Here is a 15,823-nt window from a genome sequence, read left to right on the forward strand (position 1 = left end):
AGGGTCTCACTCTGTCACCCAGGCTGAGTGCAGTGGTGCAATCTCAGTTCACTGCAGCCTTGATATCCCAGGCTCAAGGGACAAGGGATCCTCCCACCTCAGCCTCCTGAGTAGCTGGGACGACAGGTGCACACCACCATGCCCGGCTCATTTTTTTATTTTTGTTGGGACAGGGTCTTGCCATGCTGCCCAGGCTGGTCTCAAACTCCTGGACTCAAGTGATCGTCCTACCTTGGCCTCCCAAAGTGCTGGGATTACAGGCATGAGCCACCACACCCAGCTCTGGTTCCCTTCTTGACTTCAGCCAGCCAGGCCTTGCTGGACAGAACTCATAGGTATATCAAAAAATAATCTTTATTGTCACTAGTATAAAACAGAGCAGATCAACTGGCCTCTCAGTCTGTACAGAGTGGGGGCATGAGACTGCCTGGGCTGCCCCCAATTCTCCCATAATGCCCTGCCCTAGAGCAGCAACTCCGGAGCTAGGAGAAGGGGAGGGGGCCACCCCAGGCCTTCCCTTGAGGAGAGGGGTCAGGAGGGAACTGGAGCTTTGAGGGAGGCAAAGAAGCAGAGGCGAAAACTGGAGTGGGGGAACCCTTCTGCTCCTCATCCCGTTCCCCGCTGCCACATCCCAGAGTCCACTGGATGGGTGGAGAGGCGGCAGGCAGCCTGAAGGCGGGCTGAGGCACGAGCCAGTCCATGGCCTGGTCAGAGGGCCACCCGCGTGCAGCAGTGGCGCAGCAAGCATGGCAGGATGCCGCGGTTCAGCTGGTGGAACTCCACGAGCTGCAGCAGGTCAGTGAAGCGGGTCTGGCCATCATCCATGCTGAAGTACAGGCGGCCCTCCTCCTCACTCTGGGGCACAGTAGAGGGGGTGGAAGGTCAGGGAGGGGCCCGAGGCTTAGGGAGCTCCCTCCTGGGCCAGGGCCCCACCCATTTCCTTTTATTCTTTTTTCTTTTCTTTTTTTTTTTTTTTTTTTTGACAGGGTTTTCTCACTCTGTCATCCAGGCTGGAGTGTGGTGGTGCCACCATGGCTCACTGCAGCCTTGACCCTCTGGGCTCAAGCAATGCTCCCACCTCAGCCTCCTGAGTAGCTGGGACTACAGGTGTGCACCACCATGCCTGGCTCATTTTTAAATTATTTGTAGAGATGGGGTCTCCCTGTGTTGCCCAGGCTGGTCTCGAACTCCTGGGCTCAAACCATTCTCCCACCTTGGCCTTCCCAAGTGCTAGGATTACAGGTGTGAGCCACCGCACTCAGCCTCCCACTTCTTGGGCAGGGAAAAGGGAGATGCACTAGGGGCCAGGGAGCCTCTGGAGGGGCCTGGTGAGGAGGACAGGTTGCTAGGAGTCCTGTGTCTCATTGCAGGACTCCAGGGACGCAGGGAAGCTCACCGGCAGGATGAGATAATGCTTCACTTTCTGCAGGTGGCACAAAGAGAGGACAAAGCCCTGGGGGTTCCGCTGACTCTCCCGGACCAGGAACAGGCTGCCAGAAGACAGGAGATAGGGCGGCATTACCCAAGGACCCACGGCTGCCACCTGGACCCCGGTCTCTCTTATCCCTGGGTCTGTTGCCCGGCCCTGCCCCTTACCCGTCTACCAAGCCCTGCTGTCCAATAAGCCGCTGGCTCTCCTCACGGGAAATGCGCCCGTGGAACCAGAGTTGGGTGCGGTGGATGGCTGCGGTGGGGAAGGACATGGGCGGTCACTTTGGGGAGGGGACCCCTATACCATCTGCTCCCCACTGAGAATGCAAAGAGAAGTCGAGGCAGCCCCCGCCCCAGGACTCAGGGCCGTCACACACCTGCACTGAGGCTCGTGCCGGAGGCCGGCGTGGGCAGGCTGAGGCGGTGGTTTGTCTTCTTCTGTGGAGCAGTGGGAGATATGGGAGAGTCGGGGTGTGCTTGCGGGCATTACCCAGCACCTCAGGAAGGTAGAGCACTTCTCCCCAGCCAGGGGGCCTCCCCCTGCCCCCTCTTCCTCCCTCCTATTTCAGGGATCCCACCCAGAGAGTGGGTCCCCAGCACAAACACACAGGCAGCAGGCCTCACCCTCCAGGCGTGGGCCTCCTCCAGAGCCACACTCAGAGCCTCCCGGGGGTTCTCAATGACGCGCCCAGCATGGCCAGAGAAGTCCATGGCCACCAGGGTATTATCTGAGACACTTCTCTGGAGATGGAAGGAGAGGGGAGAGGTCAGAACAGGGCCCAGGTACCCCTAAGACAGGGCCTGCGTGCCCACCCTTCCATCCCCTTGTGTGCACTCACCAAGGGTGGGGAACCCAAACAAGGCGGACGCAAATGGTGAGACTGTGCCTGCTGGTAATTCCTGTACAGCTGCACCCCGTACTGGGGGTGGGGAGAGAAAGAGCGCTTGAGGTTGAGAGGTCCTGGGGGCGTGGCTGTGACCCCCCTTCAAACCAGGACTTGCCCAGACTAGGGCTGTATTTCTGCCTTCAATGGGTGCTTCCTATAACTTCAGGCTTGGACTGAGGGTTATCAGAGAGCAAGGCTGTGATGCCCTCCTCATTCCTGAGACTTCCTGGGGGCAGAGCTGGGAATCCCTCTGGCCAGGTCAGCCCCCCATGCCACTGCCAGGGTCTCACCTTGAAGAGGCGGAAGGCAGCCAGCCAGCAGGTGCGGCTCTGCTCATCTTCACTGCAGAAGATCCGAAGCCCCTTGTGGCCATTTCGAAGCTTGTTGGGCTGTGGAGAGAGGAAACTGGCTGGTCCCGTATCTGCCTTTGGGACTACCTCTGTCCCTGCTCCACAGAGCAGAGCAGGATCCAGGGAGTTTCCAGCAGGCCAGGGTGCAGGGAGAGGAGTCTAGGCATCTGAATTGGGACTAAGCCCCAGGCAAGATCCAGGGGCCTGAGCAGTTCCTGCTTCCCCAGGCCAGGGGCCAGGCCTGGCCAGGTCTTCACCTTGACACAGAAGCCGAAGTCGGTGGGCATCCCGTAGAGCTTGCGGCCTTGCGTCACCACGTACACGTTGGACTCGTTCACATCTGCCACGTACTGCAGGTGCCTCGGATCCTGAGCAGCACAAGTGAGCAGGACTTGGTACAGGTGGACCCCGCCCGCTATGACCTCCCCCCACAAGCCAGGTGGGGAGATTTCAGGACCAGAGAGGGGCAAGGGAGTGCCCAGGGTCACATAGCAAATAGAAGTAGAGCCAGGACTTAAACTCAGGTCATCTTTTCTCCTGCTACCTCCCTGGGCAGGTGAGCTGGGCAAGGATGTAGGGAGAGATGGTAAACTGGAGGTGGTTGGCCTGGGGGGCACAGGGGGAGAAGGGCTCAGGGGTTCCAGCAGAGAAGGGGCAACTTCTAAAAGGACCAGGGACTGCAGAGGCTGGGGCTGGCACTCTCAAGACCTCACCTTAGAGGTGCCCTTGGTGGAGTAATAGAGGCCAGATCGGCGCAAGAAGCAGAAAAAGCGTTTCCAAAGCTTCCGTCCTGAACCCCGCAGCTGCAGAAAGCCCTGGATCTCAGGGAAGCTGCCAGCATTCAGGAAGTTCTGAACCAGAGAAGAGAAGAGAGTGGGAGGTCTGACCTCCTCCCTTCCCCTCTACCACCAGGATGTTTTCTTTTTCTTTTTGAGACGGGGTCTTATGCCAGTGCGGTGGCACGATCACAGCTCACTGCAACCTCCACCTCCCAAGCTCAAGTGATCCTCCCACCTCAGCCTCCCAAGCACCTGGGACCAGGCTCATGCCACCATTCTTGGCCTTTTTCTTTTTCTTTTTTTTTTTTTGGAGAGACAAGGTCTCACTATGTTGCCCAGGGTGGTCTCAAACTTCTGGGCTCAAGTAATCCTCCTGCCTCAACCTCCCAAAGTGCTGGGATTACAGGCATGAACCACCACACCCAGCCCACCCTCAGGTTTTTACAAGGAAATGCTCCACATGCATTTCTCGCCCCCATTTAACAGAAGAAACTGATGCTCAGGCAGGGAAAGTGACTTGTCCCCAGTCACACAGGACTGTGGTTTGGCTCTTTCTACCACATAGAGGGGAGGCACAGGACCTAAGGGCGGAGAAGCACTGGTCAGTTCTGGGGAATCGTGAATATGCAGTGAAATGGGGGGGGGTCTCCCTACCTGGATGAGGTCTTCATGGGATATACCAGTGTGTGCATCGAGACAGCTGGAGACCATTTTTTCTGGGAACAGGGAGTGCTGAGGGTAGAAAAGTGTCAGGGGTCAGGGCGCCAGTGTCCAGTTCAGGATCAGGGCATCCCAGTGCCCAGACAGCCCTCACACACTCACTGGGGAGCTCTTGAACAGTTCGTACTTGGCGAAGTTTTTCCGGAAGACGAAGCGGCTATCTCCGCCCACGGGCCAGGCAGCCTGTACTTCCACGACGGACTCGTGGTCCTCCAAACCCCGCTCTGGGGTCAAAGGCAAAAAGCAGGGGTTACTGGAGATCAACCAGATCTCCCAGATGAGTCACATGCCTAGCCCAAGATGCGAGGCATCACCTCCCGGCCTGGGTCGTTCCATGCACCCGACTTACCCAGTGCTAGGTGGGGGTGGCACTCCACCAGCCCCCAGGTCTCGTCGCTCAAAGCGTGAGCTCGCTGCACCAGCATTTCACACACATGGCGAGCTGTGGCACCTGCCGCCACCTCCACAGACCTGCAGGCCCCGTCCTCACTGTACACCTTTACCACCTGTGCCCCAGGAATTGCAGATGACTTGTGGGGAGGCAAAGGGTGATTCCTTCCCTTTCCACACCTGCTAGACCCTCAGGGACTCCTAACCAAGATCCCCCGCCTCCATGGAAGTGGCTGTGTATCTCCCACAGATCCAGAACTCCTGCATCCCTCCCTTCCCTTCTGAGGGACAACTCACATGGGGGCGGCTGGCATCGCGGGGGAGCAGCCCCCTTGCACTGGAGGGGCCCCCGAGAATAGGGCTCTGTGAGGGAGGACTGCAGAGCTCAGGGAAGGGGTTGGGGATGGAGGGGAGGGAGGTGGCACGCCGCTCCTCCTCTCGAAGTTTCCTGTGGCAAGAAGAAAAAGGGAGAGAGGTGTGGGGAAGGGAGCAGTGGCCTGCAAGCCTCTTTGTATTATCCAGCACTGACCTCCCCCAAGCCCCACATCCCATCGTACCTGCTGGTGGTTGGGATGAGGAGAGGCTGGGACCTCTTTACCTCCTCAGGCAGAGGGGTATCAGGGGGCCGGGGAGTCCCAGGAGGGGTCCCGGGGGCTGGGCAAAGGTCTTCCGGAGAGCTGCCAAGATGAGGTGGAGACAGATCCAGCTCCATGGTATCTGAGGGAGAGAGGGGCTGAATGGAACCAGTTGTGTCAGTTGTGTGCCCTTGTCCTGGGGAGAGGGGACTAGAGAAATCAGACCTCCTGACCTCACACGGTGGTTAGGGTGCCCCTCAGAGTTTACCTAGCACCTCACTGCTCTAACTGGAGTTTCCCTGAAGCCCTTGGGGAAGGATAGAATGAGCCTCATTTTATAAAAGGGGACACCGGCCGGGCGCGGTGGCTCAAGCCTGTAATCCCAGCACTTTGGGAGGCCGAGACGGGCGGATCACGAGGTCAGGAGATCGAGACCATCCTGGCTAACACGGTGAAACCCCGTCTCTACTAAAAAATACAAAAAACTAGCCGGGCAAGGTGGCGGGCGCCTGTGGTCCCAGCTACTTGGGAGGCTGAGGCAGGAGAATGGCGTGAACCCGGGAGGCAGAGCTTGCCGTGAGCTGAGATCCGGCCACTGCACTCCATCCTGGGTGACAGAGCGAGACTCCGTCTCAAAAAAAATAAAAAATAAAAAATAAAATAAAAGGGGACACTGAGTCTCTGAGAAGGAAGCATTCTTAGTCTCAGTCACAGGTGAGTTGGGAGTAGAACCTGGTGTTTAGACTCCAAGTCCAGTGCTCTTTCTGGGTTTTTTTTCTTTTTTCTTTTTTTTTTTTTTGCAGTGGCGCCATCTCAGCTCATTGCAACCTCTGCCTCCTGGGTTCAAGTGATTCTCTTGCCCAACCTCCCGAGTAACTGGGATTATAGGTGCATGCCACCATGGCCAGCTAATTTTTGTATTTTTAGTAGAGATAGGGTTTCACCATGTTGGCCAGGCTGGTCTTGAACTCCTGATCCATCCGCCTTGGCCTCCCAAAGTGCTGGGATTACAGGCGTGAGCCATTGCGCCCAGCTCCAGTGCTCTTTCTTTAGCACAAAGTTGCTCACAGGAAGAGCTGAGGGTCCACCCACCACAAGCCTGGTGGTCACAACAGATTTCACAACCCACACACTCTCAGGCTCAGCCCTCAGGGTCAGGGCAAAGGTCCACTCCTTTGCCTCTACGCGTGGGGCACTCACTGATCCGGGCTCTGCCCGGGCTTTTCCAGCACTGTGTTGCCAGACCCAGTTGCCAGAGCCTGTTCGTACTTGGTGAAGTTTGGCCTGCCCAAGTGATGAGTGATGCAGTGGGGAGAAGGAGGTGGGGAAGGATGGGAGCCAGAAAGGCAGGAGAGCCAGCTCCGCTTCAGTGCAAGGGGGAGAGCAGGCCAGGGGTAGGCGTCCTGGCCCCAGCAGCCCCTAAACCTTGCTTACCCTCCCCAGGCCATCCTCCTGCCCAACTCTTTCCTGAGGCTCCAATGCTAGAGCCACTTCCTCTGAGAAGCCTTCCTGGCTTTCCACATTCTGAGTGAAGGACTCCCTCTCAGCACTGTGCAGGGGCTACATCATCCATTACTGTGCACCTGTCCTATCCACTCATTTGTCCAAGGGCACCTGGTACCCCCAGGCAAGGCCAATCTCACCCACGTCTTATCACTTACAGGGGCTGCACAGACACTCAGGACAAGTAAAGACACGAGGGCGGGCGAAGACAAGCACTAGAGATGGAGGTGGGGCTGGCCCCTCCTCCTCAGGAACCAGGCAGACCCCTTTGGCTGGACTGAGACCTGGGAGAACCTGCAATCCCAGCCCCCAGCCTGTTCTCCGAACACTGGGCCAGTACTATGAGGCCACCTGGGGCACCTGGGATTGACCCCTCAGGAGGGCGCAGGCACCTGACCCTTCAGTGAGGGCATCAGGGGATTTGGGGGACAGGTGAGTCAGGGCAGGCGGGACAACACTGCCTAGGGCTCTCCATTCAACCTTGACTCATCCACACAACTTCCTGGCTTAGGAGAAACAAAAACAGCCCTGCCTCTACCCTCCCCCCAACTCCCCAACCCAAGGGTAGCCAGAGCCGAATGGGGGAGGCATGGGGCTGGGAACAGGATGGGGGAGGAAGATGTGGGGCCTGAGGCTCCTCTGACATCACCTCCTCCTCCCCACCCTCGGCCTAGCTCCAGGCCAGGTGGGACCTGTGATCTCTCGCCCCCAGTGCCAAACCACCGCCTTGCCAGGGAATCCCTCACCGGGGAAAGAGAGAGGCAATGTCCGGCCTGGATTCAGAGGCCCATTTGGAGAGAAGCCAGCGTCCCAGCGGTGCCCCTCCCTACCCAAAGCATCGCTCAGAGCCCCCGCCCCGTGTGGATGAGGTTCCTCCCCACACATTCTCCTGGGTGTCCCGGCCAGAGGGGTACCACAGGAGCAGGAGTGGAAAGGGAAAATACTCAAGAAGACAGACAGACAGGATGAAAGGCCAGGGAGGGGGCCCAGGATCCTGCCAGGAGGTGCAAGATATACCCGCCACCCGCTAGCAAGAGACGCCAGCACCTCAATACCAGAACACAATCCCCCACTCCCACCCCAGTCTAACCTCCAAACAGCCCCGGTCTCCAAACAGCCCCGGTGATTTCATTCCAGGTTGCAGGGGGCCAACACCTGCCTCCAAATCACAGACCAACAGTGGGGTGGGGAGAGGAGCAAAGAATTCAGGAGGGCAGCGCTTGGAAGGGGTTAGAAGTGGATTTGAATCACATCACAGCCTGGCCTCAGAGATCAGAGATGGCCAGCCCAAGGCTGGGGTTTGCCTTCAGATCCCCCCACCCGGGCCCTTCAGCCCCTTCTAAGGCTGGAGGCGGGTGGAATCCTTAAGACCAAAGGGGTGAGCAGGGAGGAGGAAGGGGTCCTGGCTGTAGGCCTGGCAGCTTAGAGATCTAGAGTTCTGAAACTGAGGCACCGGGAAAGCTTCGGTTGGAAAGACCGACCCCCAAAATCAGTTTGTCCCCTCAACGAGGCAACTCTGGCCGTGTCTTCCCAGCTGCCTGCTCCCCCAGTGGCTCCAGCCCCACCCGCGTTCCTGTCCTCCCAACCTCCTTGTTTACTTCCTGAATCACGCCCCACCTGGCTGGCCCTAAGGGCGGGTGGCGGGGCCCGGTGTTCAGGGCCAACAGAAAACAACTCTACTTCCCAGAGTAGGGGGAAGGGCTTGCGGGACTGAGGCCTGGGCCAGGGGCCTGGATGTGGCGGGAGCGCCCCTGTCCGCCCAGTACTCCACGCCCCGCCCCCACGGGACAGGCTTATAACCTTTTAGGGTGCAGGGCCCAGGTGAGAAGGTGAGAAACCCCTGGATGACTCCTAGTAGAAGGGAGGACCCAGGACTCTGAGGCCCCGCCCACTCTCGCTCAGGAAAAATACCCAATGGGAGAAGGCGGGGCAGCTCTTTTAAAGTTTAATTCGGGAAGAATGCTGGAGTGTCTGTGCGGTTAATCATTACAGGCTGCCTGCTTCCATGAGGTCCCCCCACCCCGCACACAGCAGGATATCAGGAGAGAGCAGAGTCCAAGACCGGCGGACCAAAAGGGAGCATTCCTGGTGGGCAGTGAGGCTGGAGCGGGGCGGCGAGGCGGGTTCCACCTTGCCGGCAGGTGCATTCTCTGTCCTCAATCTGCCAGGGAGACCCAGACCGGGTCTCCTTAGCCTCATCAAGCAGAGGAAAGCATCTGCCATCCCCCACCCCACTCTCCCCAGGCCCCACCGCACTGCAGAGCCCCTCACCCACCCCTCTAGCCTTTCTGCCCACTTCATGCTGAAGCCAGGAGGGACCCCGGCTCACCCGGCCTCCACTTTCCCACCCGAGGGCCGGAGGCGGTGTTGCTGAGCAGGGCATACAGTCTGGAGAGATGGAGCCTCAACAATTTAGAGGATCCCTCTCCTTCACTGGCCTCCAAAGTGGAGGGGGCCCTCCCCACATCTCCCCGCAGCCCGCGGAGACGTCTGTCTTAGAGACTTGGGGAAACCCAAACTGGGGTAAACTGGGCGAGCAAGGGAGTGAGGGCGGCTCTCCCAGGGTGTGCGGGGAGGGGCTAGTTTCAGCGGGAAAGCCAAGTCGGAGGAGAGAATCAGGTCTTCCTTCCCATTCTCGCTGCTGGCTTCGGGGAGGTGTACGGGGAGGGAACAAGGAGGGCTGGAAACTAGGATGGGGACTAAAGAGGGCGGGTGGGGAGGAGGGGGCGGGGTGGGAGATGGGCGGAAAAGAAAAAAGTGGGAGGCCGAGCAACCCAGCAGGAGACCCAGCCTTTCCCTACTGGCCCCCAGACCGGCCGTGCCTGCCCCCAAAGGATGAATGCCCGCTTGGGTTCTTACCTGAACCCCGAGCATCAGGACACCCAGCTGGGACCACGTCTTCAGGGAGTGAGACGCCAGGCCCTTAAGTACCTGTCCCCCTCCAGCCCCCGCCCCGGGCCTGACATCACCGAGCGGGGGAGGGGGAGGGCCAGGTGGCTCCAATCCGCCCACCTGGGCCGCCGGCCAGTTTGGCCGGAGACGGGCACAGCCTGGGGCCCTGGTGCGGCTGGGGGTTGCCTGGCAGGCTGTCATCTGAGACCGATCTCTGTCCCCTTACCTGGAGGAGCCCCAGCAGAAGTAGCAGGACACCCGTTCCGAAGTCTGGCTCCGTCTAGGAAGCCCCAGATTCCTAGATTTTATTTCAGATCCACTCCCGCTTCTCTACAGGTGGTAGGAGGGTGCCCCGACTTCGGACAGAGAAGTCAGGGCCGGGGGAGTCCTGTGTGTCCAGATTCCAGGCCCAAGGAAACTAAAATTATCTTGGGCAGATGGGGGCGTGTCCAGGGGAGGCGCCTGGGAGGAGGAAGCCTGGGAGGAGGGTGGAGACTCCCTGACACTCTACGCCAACTGGGATTGTTTTTGCCCTTCCTATCCTGGTAGCAGGTGCCAAGAGAGGGTGCAGGTGCCTAGGGAGAGGCGGGGAAGACAGCCGAACAGACAGCACCAACAGCGAAGATCAAGAGTCCCGACCACCTGGGAGGGCGGGGGGAGGGTCTGAGGGCTGCAAGGTAAAGGGAACCACCCCGTCCACTCCTCCCAAACATCCTCCCCGAACCTGGTCTGTTCATTGGCCAAGCCAGGGAGCCCTTCGGCAGCTCTGGATCCCACCCCATGGGGCAAAGAGCACCCTGCCAAGGAGGGACGCCAGCCAGGGGGTGTCCAGCAACATGGCCTGCCCATCCATCTGCAGGCACCCATACCATGGTGGCTGTGCCCTGGCCCCTCAGAAGCACCCAGGGTAAGCCCCTCCCCCGCCCCCCACCTTCTGAGCAAAGTCCAGAGTCTTGGCTTCCCCTTTAAAATCGAGGGGCTTAGGCAGGGTGGCACAGTGGGAGAAGCCATGGTGACCCGGAGAAAGCTCTGGCCTGGGCCCCTGGAGATTCCTCTTAGAGGGACCACTTTATTTTATTTTATTTTATTTATTTATTTATTTATTTATTTTTTTTTTTTTTTTTGAGACAGAGTCTTGCTCTGTGGCCCGAACTGGAGTGCAGTGGCCGGATCTCAGCTCACTGCAAGCTCCGCCTCCTGGGTTTTACGCCATTCTCCTGCCTCAACCTCCCGAGTAGCAGGGACTACAGGCGCCCGCCACCTCGCCCGGCTAGTTTTTTTTTTTGTATTTTTCAGTAGAGATGGGGTTTCACCGTGTTAGCCAGGATGGTCTCGATCTCCTGACCTCGTGATCCGCCCGTCTCGGCCTCCCAAAGTGCTGGGATTACAGGCTTGAGCCACCACGCCCGGCCCACTTTATTTATTTTTTTTTTGAGACAAAGTCCTGCTCTGTCACCCAAGCTGGAGTGTAGTGGCACCATCTCCGCTCACTGCAAACTCTGCCTCCTGGGTTTAAGCGATTCTCCTGCCTTGGCCTTCCGAGTAGCTGGGATTACAGGCCACACACCCAGCTAATTTTTGTATTTTTAGTAAATCGGGGTTTCTCCACATTGGCCAGGTTGGTCTCAAACTCCTGACCTCAGGTAATCTACCCACCTCGGCCTCCCAAAGTGTTAGGATTACAGGTGTGCGCCACCGCACCCGGCCTGAGGGATCGATTTAGTTCTCTCAGGGATCACTTCAGCTCTCTAGTTCAGCACTGGGCAAACAGGGTACTTGGGAGAAGGGTTGGGAGGCAGAAATCAAAGGCTGTGGCCACCACCCAGCTTGATGTGGGTGACAGGAAAACAAACAATCCTTAGGGTGATAAGAGGTCCACCATGGGGGGGCACAGAGGAGTGACTCCTGCCTCAATTTTCTCCGGAGTTTTCCTAGGGAACACTGGTATGAGTGTGCCTAGCAAAGAAGTGGGGGAGGAGGCAAGGTCTCTTGGGTGATGGAGCAGCTTGTGCAAAGGCAGAGTAGACAATTCACTCATTAATTTATTCAACTCTCTGTTCAGTACCTACCATATGCCAGCCCCATGTTTGGTGCTGGGGATACTGGGGTAAGCAACAAAAACAGACCCCGCCCCATCCTCACACAGCCAATCAGGAAGATTGATGTTAATCAAAGAATCACACAAATAAGAAATGACAGGAGACAACTATGCTGGGAGAATGACTCACATAGGGAGTCAGGAAAGACTTCTCTGTGGAGGTGACAGCTGAGCAGAGGAGAAGCTGGCTGACATGGGAAGGGGGTTGGAATCGGTGGATGGGAACTGGGGAAGGAGGCCACCTTCCCAAGTGAAGAAACCACTGCCAGAGCTCTGGACAGGAGGGGATGCAGCATGCAGAGACAGAGAGTGGGGTTGGAGGAGAAAGGAGGAAGCAGAGGCCACGTGGGTGAACCTGGACAGGTGTGGAAGGTGTGGAGAGAGGCAGCTATGCTTCTGCAAATGTGGCCTCCAGACCTCCCTAACCTTGTGTGAAAAACAGATCCTTGGGCTCCTCCCCAGCAATTGAATCTCAGTCTGTGGGGCTAAGACTCAGGAAGGTGTGGTATTGACAAGCCCTCAGGTGGCTGTTCCGCAAGCCAGGTTTGAGAGCCATCCATCCTGTTTGTCCAGATGGGCAGGAGTAGCGGTCAAAGACCAGACCCTTCAAGTTGTATTTAGACTTAAGTAGAAGCACAGAGGAGAGGGCACATTTACATTTTAGAAATATCATCCTGGATGTTGAAGGATGGGATGGAAATGAAGCCACAGTCAGAGGGCTGAGTGCTGTAGGAATCAACTTATATGGCTTTCTGGAGGGGGTGGAACTGTGTGAACAAAAAGCAGGTCTGGGGTTGGGGAGGAGGGAGAGGGGTCCACAGTAGGGGGCACAGGGACTTGTGGGAGCTGATGGGACCATTCTGTATCTTGGTTGTGGGGTTGGATACACAGCTGTGTGTGTTTCTTAGGACTCATAGAAAGGTACACTCAGGCCAGGCGCGGTGGCTCAAGCCTGTAATCCCAGCACTTTGGGAGGCCAAGATGGGCGGATCACGAGGTCAGGAGATTGAGACCATCCTGGCTAACACGGTGAAACTCCGTCTCTACTAAAAAATACAAAAAACTAGCCGGGCGAGGTGGCGGGCGCCTGTAGTCCCAGCTGCTCGGGAGGCTGAGGCAGGAGAATGGCGTGAACCCGGGAGGCAGAGCTTGCAGTGAGCTGAGATCCGGCCACTGCACTCCAGCCTGGGCGACAGAGCGAGACTCCATCTCAAAAAAAAAAGAAAGGTACACTCAAGACTGGGTGTGGTGGCTCACACCTGTAATCCCAGGACTTTGGGAGGATGAAGTGGGCGGATCATGAGGTCAGGAGTTCAAGACCAGCCTGCTCGACATAGCAAAACCCTGTCTCTACTAAAAATACAAAAATTAGCCAGGCATGGTGGCATGCACCTATAATCCCAGCTACTCAGGAGGCTGAGGCAGGAGAATCTCTTGAACTCAGGAGACAGAGGTTTCAGTGTGCTGAGTTTGAGCCATTGCACTCCAGGCTGGGCGACAAGAGTGAGACTCTATCTCAAAAAAAGAGAGAAAAAAAAGAAAGGTACACTCAAGAGGATGAATTTTACTGTGTATAAGTTGTATCTGAATTTTAAAACAACAACAACAAGGCCGGGCACAGTGGCTCACGCCTGTAATCCCAACACTTTGAGAGGCCGAGGCAGGTGGATCATGAGGTCAGGAGTTCGAGACTAGCCTGGCCAACATGGTGAAACCCTGTCTCTGCTAAAAATACAAAAATTAGCTGGGCGTGGTGGTGCACACCTATAATTCCAGCTACTCGGGAGGCTGAAGCAGGAGAATTGCTTGAACCCGGGAGGCGGACGTTGCAAGGAGCCAAGATCGTGCCACTGCACTCCAGCTGGGGCAACAGAGCAAGACTCCATCTCGGGGAAAAATAGTAATACTAATAAATAAGAATGAGTTTATAGGTCAATGGAACAGAATCTAGAGTCCAAGTAGAAACCCTTTTACATTTCTGGTCAATTGATTTTACAGGGTGCCAAGACAATTTGATGGAGGAAAGGATAGGCTTTTCAATAAATGGTACTGTGATCAATTGAATAGCCACATGCCAAAAGGTGAATTTAGATCTTTTGCTCACAGGATGCATAAAAAAAAAAAAAAAAAACTCGATATAGATCATATACCTGAATGTGAGAGCTAAAACCATAAAACTTCTAGAAGAAACCATGGGAGATAGTCTTCATGACCTTGGTTAGGCAGAGAACTTAAATATAACAGGAAAAAGAGAACTGACGAGAAAAAAATTTATGTTAGATTTTGTCAAAATTTAAAACGTTTGCACTTCAAAAGCCACCATTAAGAAGAGGCCAGGCCGGGCGCGGTAGCTCACATCTGTAATCCCAGCACTTTGGGAGGCCGAGGCGGATGGATCGCCTGAGGTCGGGAGTTCAAGACCAGCCTGGCCAACATGGAGAAACCCCATCTCTACTAAAAAAAAAAAAAAAAAAATTAGCCAGACATGGTGGCGCATGCCTGTAATCCCAGCTACTCAGGAGTCTGAGGCAGGGGAATCGCTTAAACCAAGGAGGCAGACGTTGTGGTGAGCCAAGATGGTGCCATTGCACTCCAGCCTGGGCAAGAAGAGCGAAATTCCATCTCAAAAAAAAAAAAGGAAGAGGCCAGGCATGGTGGCTCATACCTGTAATCCCAGCACTCTGGGAGGCCGAGGCAGGTGAATCGCTTGAGCCCAGGAGTTTGAGACCAGCCTAGACAACCTGGCAAGACCTCATCTCTACAAAAAATATAAAATTTATCCAGGCATGGTGGTGCGGGCCTATAGTCCTGGCTACTTGGTGGGGCTGAGGTGTGACAATCGCTTGAGCCTAAGAAGTTGAGGCTGCAGTGAGCTGTGATTGTGCTACTGTGCTCCAGTCTGGGTCACAGAGCAAGACACTGTCTCAAAAAAGAAAGAAAAAATGAAGCCAGGTGAAGTGGCTTATGCCTATGATCCCAGCACTTTGGGAGGCAGAGGCAGGCAGATCACGTGAGGCCAGAGATCCAGACCAGCCTGGCCAATACAGCAAAAACTGCCTGACCATTGCTACTAAAAATACAGAAAATTATCTGGGCCATGGTGGCACATGCCTGTAATCCCAGCTACTTGGGAGGCTGAGGCACAAGAATTGCTTGAACCTGGGAAGTGGAGGTTGCAGTGAGCCGAGATTGTGCCACTGCACTCCAGCCTGGGTGACACAGTGAGACCCTGTCTCAAAAAAAGAAAGAAAGAAAAAAAAGAAAAAAGAAAAAAAATTAGCCAAAGACTGGGAGAAAATAGTTGCAAACCATATACAACTATATATGGTTGTATATATTTTGGTTGGTATCCAAAATATATAAAGAATTTTTACAAATCAATAATAAAGAGACAAACAATCCTAATAAAAATAGGCAAAAGACTTGAATAGATGTTTCTTCAAATATGTATATGAATGACTAATAACTACCTGAAAGATACACAACAGTCATTAGATAAATGAAAATTAAAACCACAATTATATATCATGTCATGTTCACTAGGATGGTTATAATCAAAGAGACAGAAAACAAGTATTGGTGAGGATATGGAGTGACGAATCCTCATATATTGCTGGTGGGAAAACTTTGAAAAACAGTCTGGCCTTTTCTTTTTTTTTTTTTTGAGACGGAGTCTCGCTCTGTCGCCCAGGCTGGAGTGCTGTGGCCGGATCTCAGCTCACTGCAAGCTCTGCCTCCCGGGTTTATGCCATTCTCCTGCCTCAGCCTCCCAAGTAGCTGGGACTACAGGCACCTGCCACCTCGCCCGGCTAGTTTTTTGTATTTTTTAGTAGAGACGGGGTTTCACCATGTTAGCCAGGATGGTCTCGATCGCCTAACCTCGTGATCTGCCCGTCTCAGCCTCCGAAAGTGCTGGGATTACAGGCTTGAGCCACCGCGCCCGGCCTATAATTTAAATCTTTTTTTTTTTTGGAGACGGAGTCTCGCTCTGTCGCCCAGGTTCAAGTGCAGTGGCGCGATCTCCACTCACTGCAAGCTCCGCCTCCCGGGTTCATGCCATTCTCCTGCCTCAGCCTCCTGTGTATAGCTGGGACTACAGGCGCCCGCCACCGCGCCCGGCTAATTTTTGTATTTTTAGTAGAGATGGAGTTTCACCTTGTTAGCCAGGATGGTCTCGATCTCCCAAAGTGCTGTGATT

The 15,823-nt window shown here is 55.5% G+C and overlaps 1 protein-coding gene across 7 annotated transcripts; it reads right to left on the reverse strand.

The window, feature by feature from the left end:
- Positions 1-336: 336 nt before the first annotated feature.
- On the reverse strand, positions 337-10,434 carry GRB7 (growth factor receptor bound protein 7). Of its 7 annotated transcripts, none has more exons than XM_033183176.1 (16): positions 9,754-10,434; positions 7,726-8,796; positions 5,115-5,274; positions 4,855-5,005; positions 4,517-4,673; positions 4,270-4,391; positions 4,102-4,179; positions 3,382-3,519; positions 2,926-3,036; positions 2,609-2,707; positions 2,271-2,351; positions 2,056-2,172; positions 1,809-1,869; positions 1,597-1,684; positions 1,397-1,490; positions 337-855 (listed from the first exon to the last, which is right to left on the reverse strand). In XM_033183176.1, exons 3-16 carry the CDS (start codon positions 5,267-5,269, stop codon positions 709-711), a joined length of 1,599 nt encoding a protein of 532 aa, XP_033039067.1. In that variant the 5' UTR covers positions 5,270-5,274; positions 7,726-8,796; positions 9,754-10,434; the 3' UTR covers positions 337-708. The 7 variants fall into 7 exon arrangements, with proteins under 7 accessions (XP_033039067.1, XP_033039064.1, XP_033039066.1 ...); XM_033183173.1 differs by lacking the exon at positions 9,754-10,434 and adding an exon at positions 9,495-9,546; XM_033183175.1 differs by lacking the exon at positions 7,726-8,796.
- Positions 10,435-15,823: the final 5,389 nt, after the last annotated feature.

This window comes from Trachypithecus francoisi, unplaced genomic scaffold (assembly GCF_009764315.1).
Source record: "Trachypithecus francoisi isolate TF-2019V2 unplaced genomic scaffold, Tfra_2.0 Lachesis_group20, whole genome shotgun sequence".
Classification (NCBI taxonomy): domain Eukaryota; kingdom Metazoa; phylum Chordata; class Mammalia; order Primates; family Cercopithecidae; genus Trachypithecus; species Trachypithecus francoisi.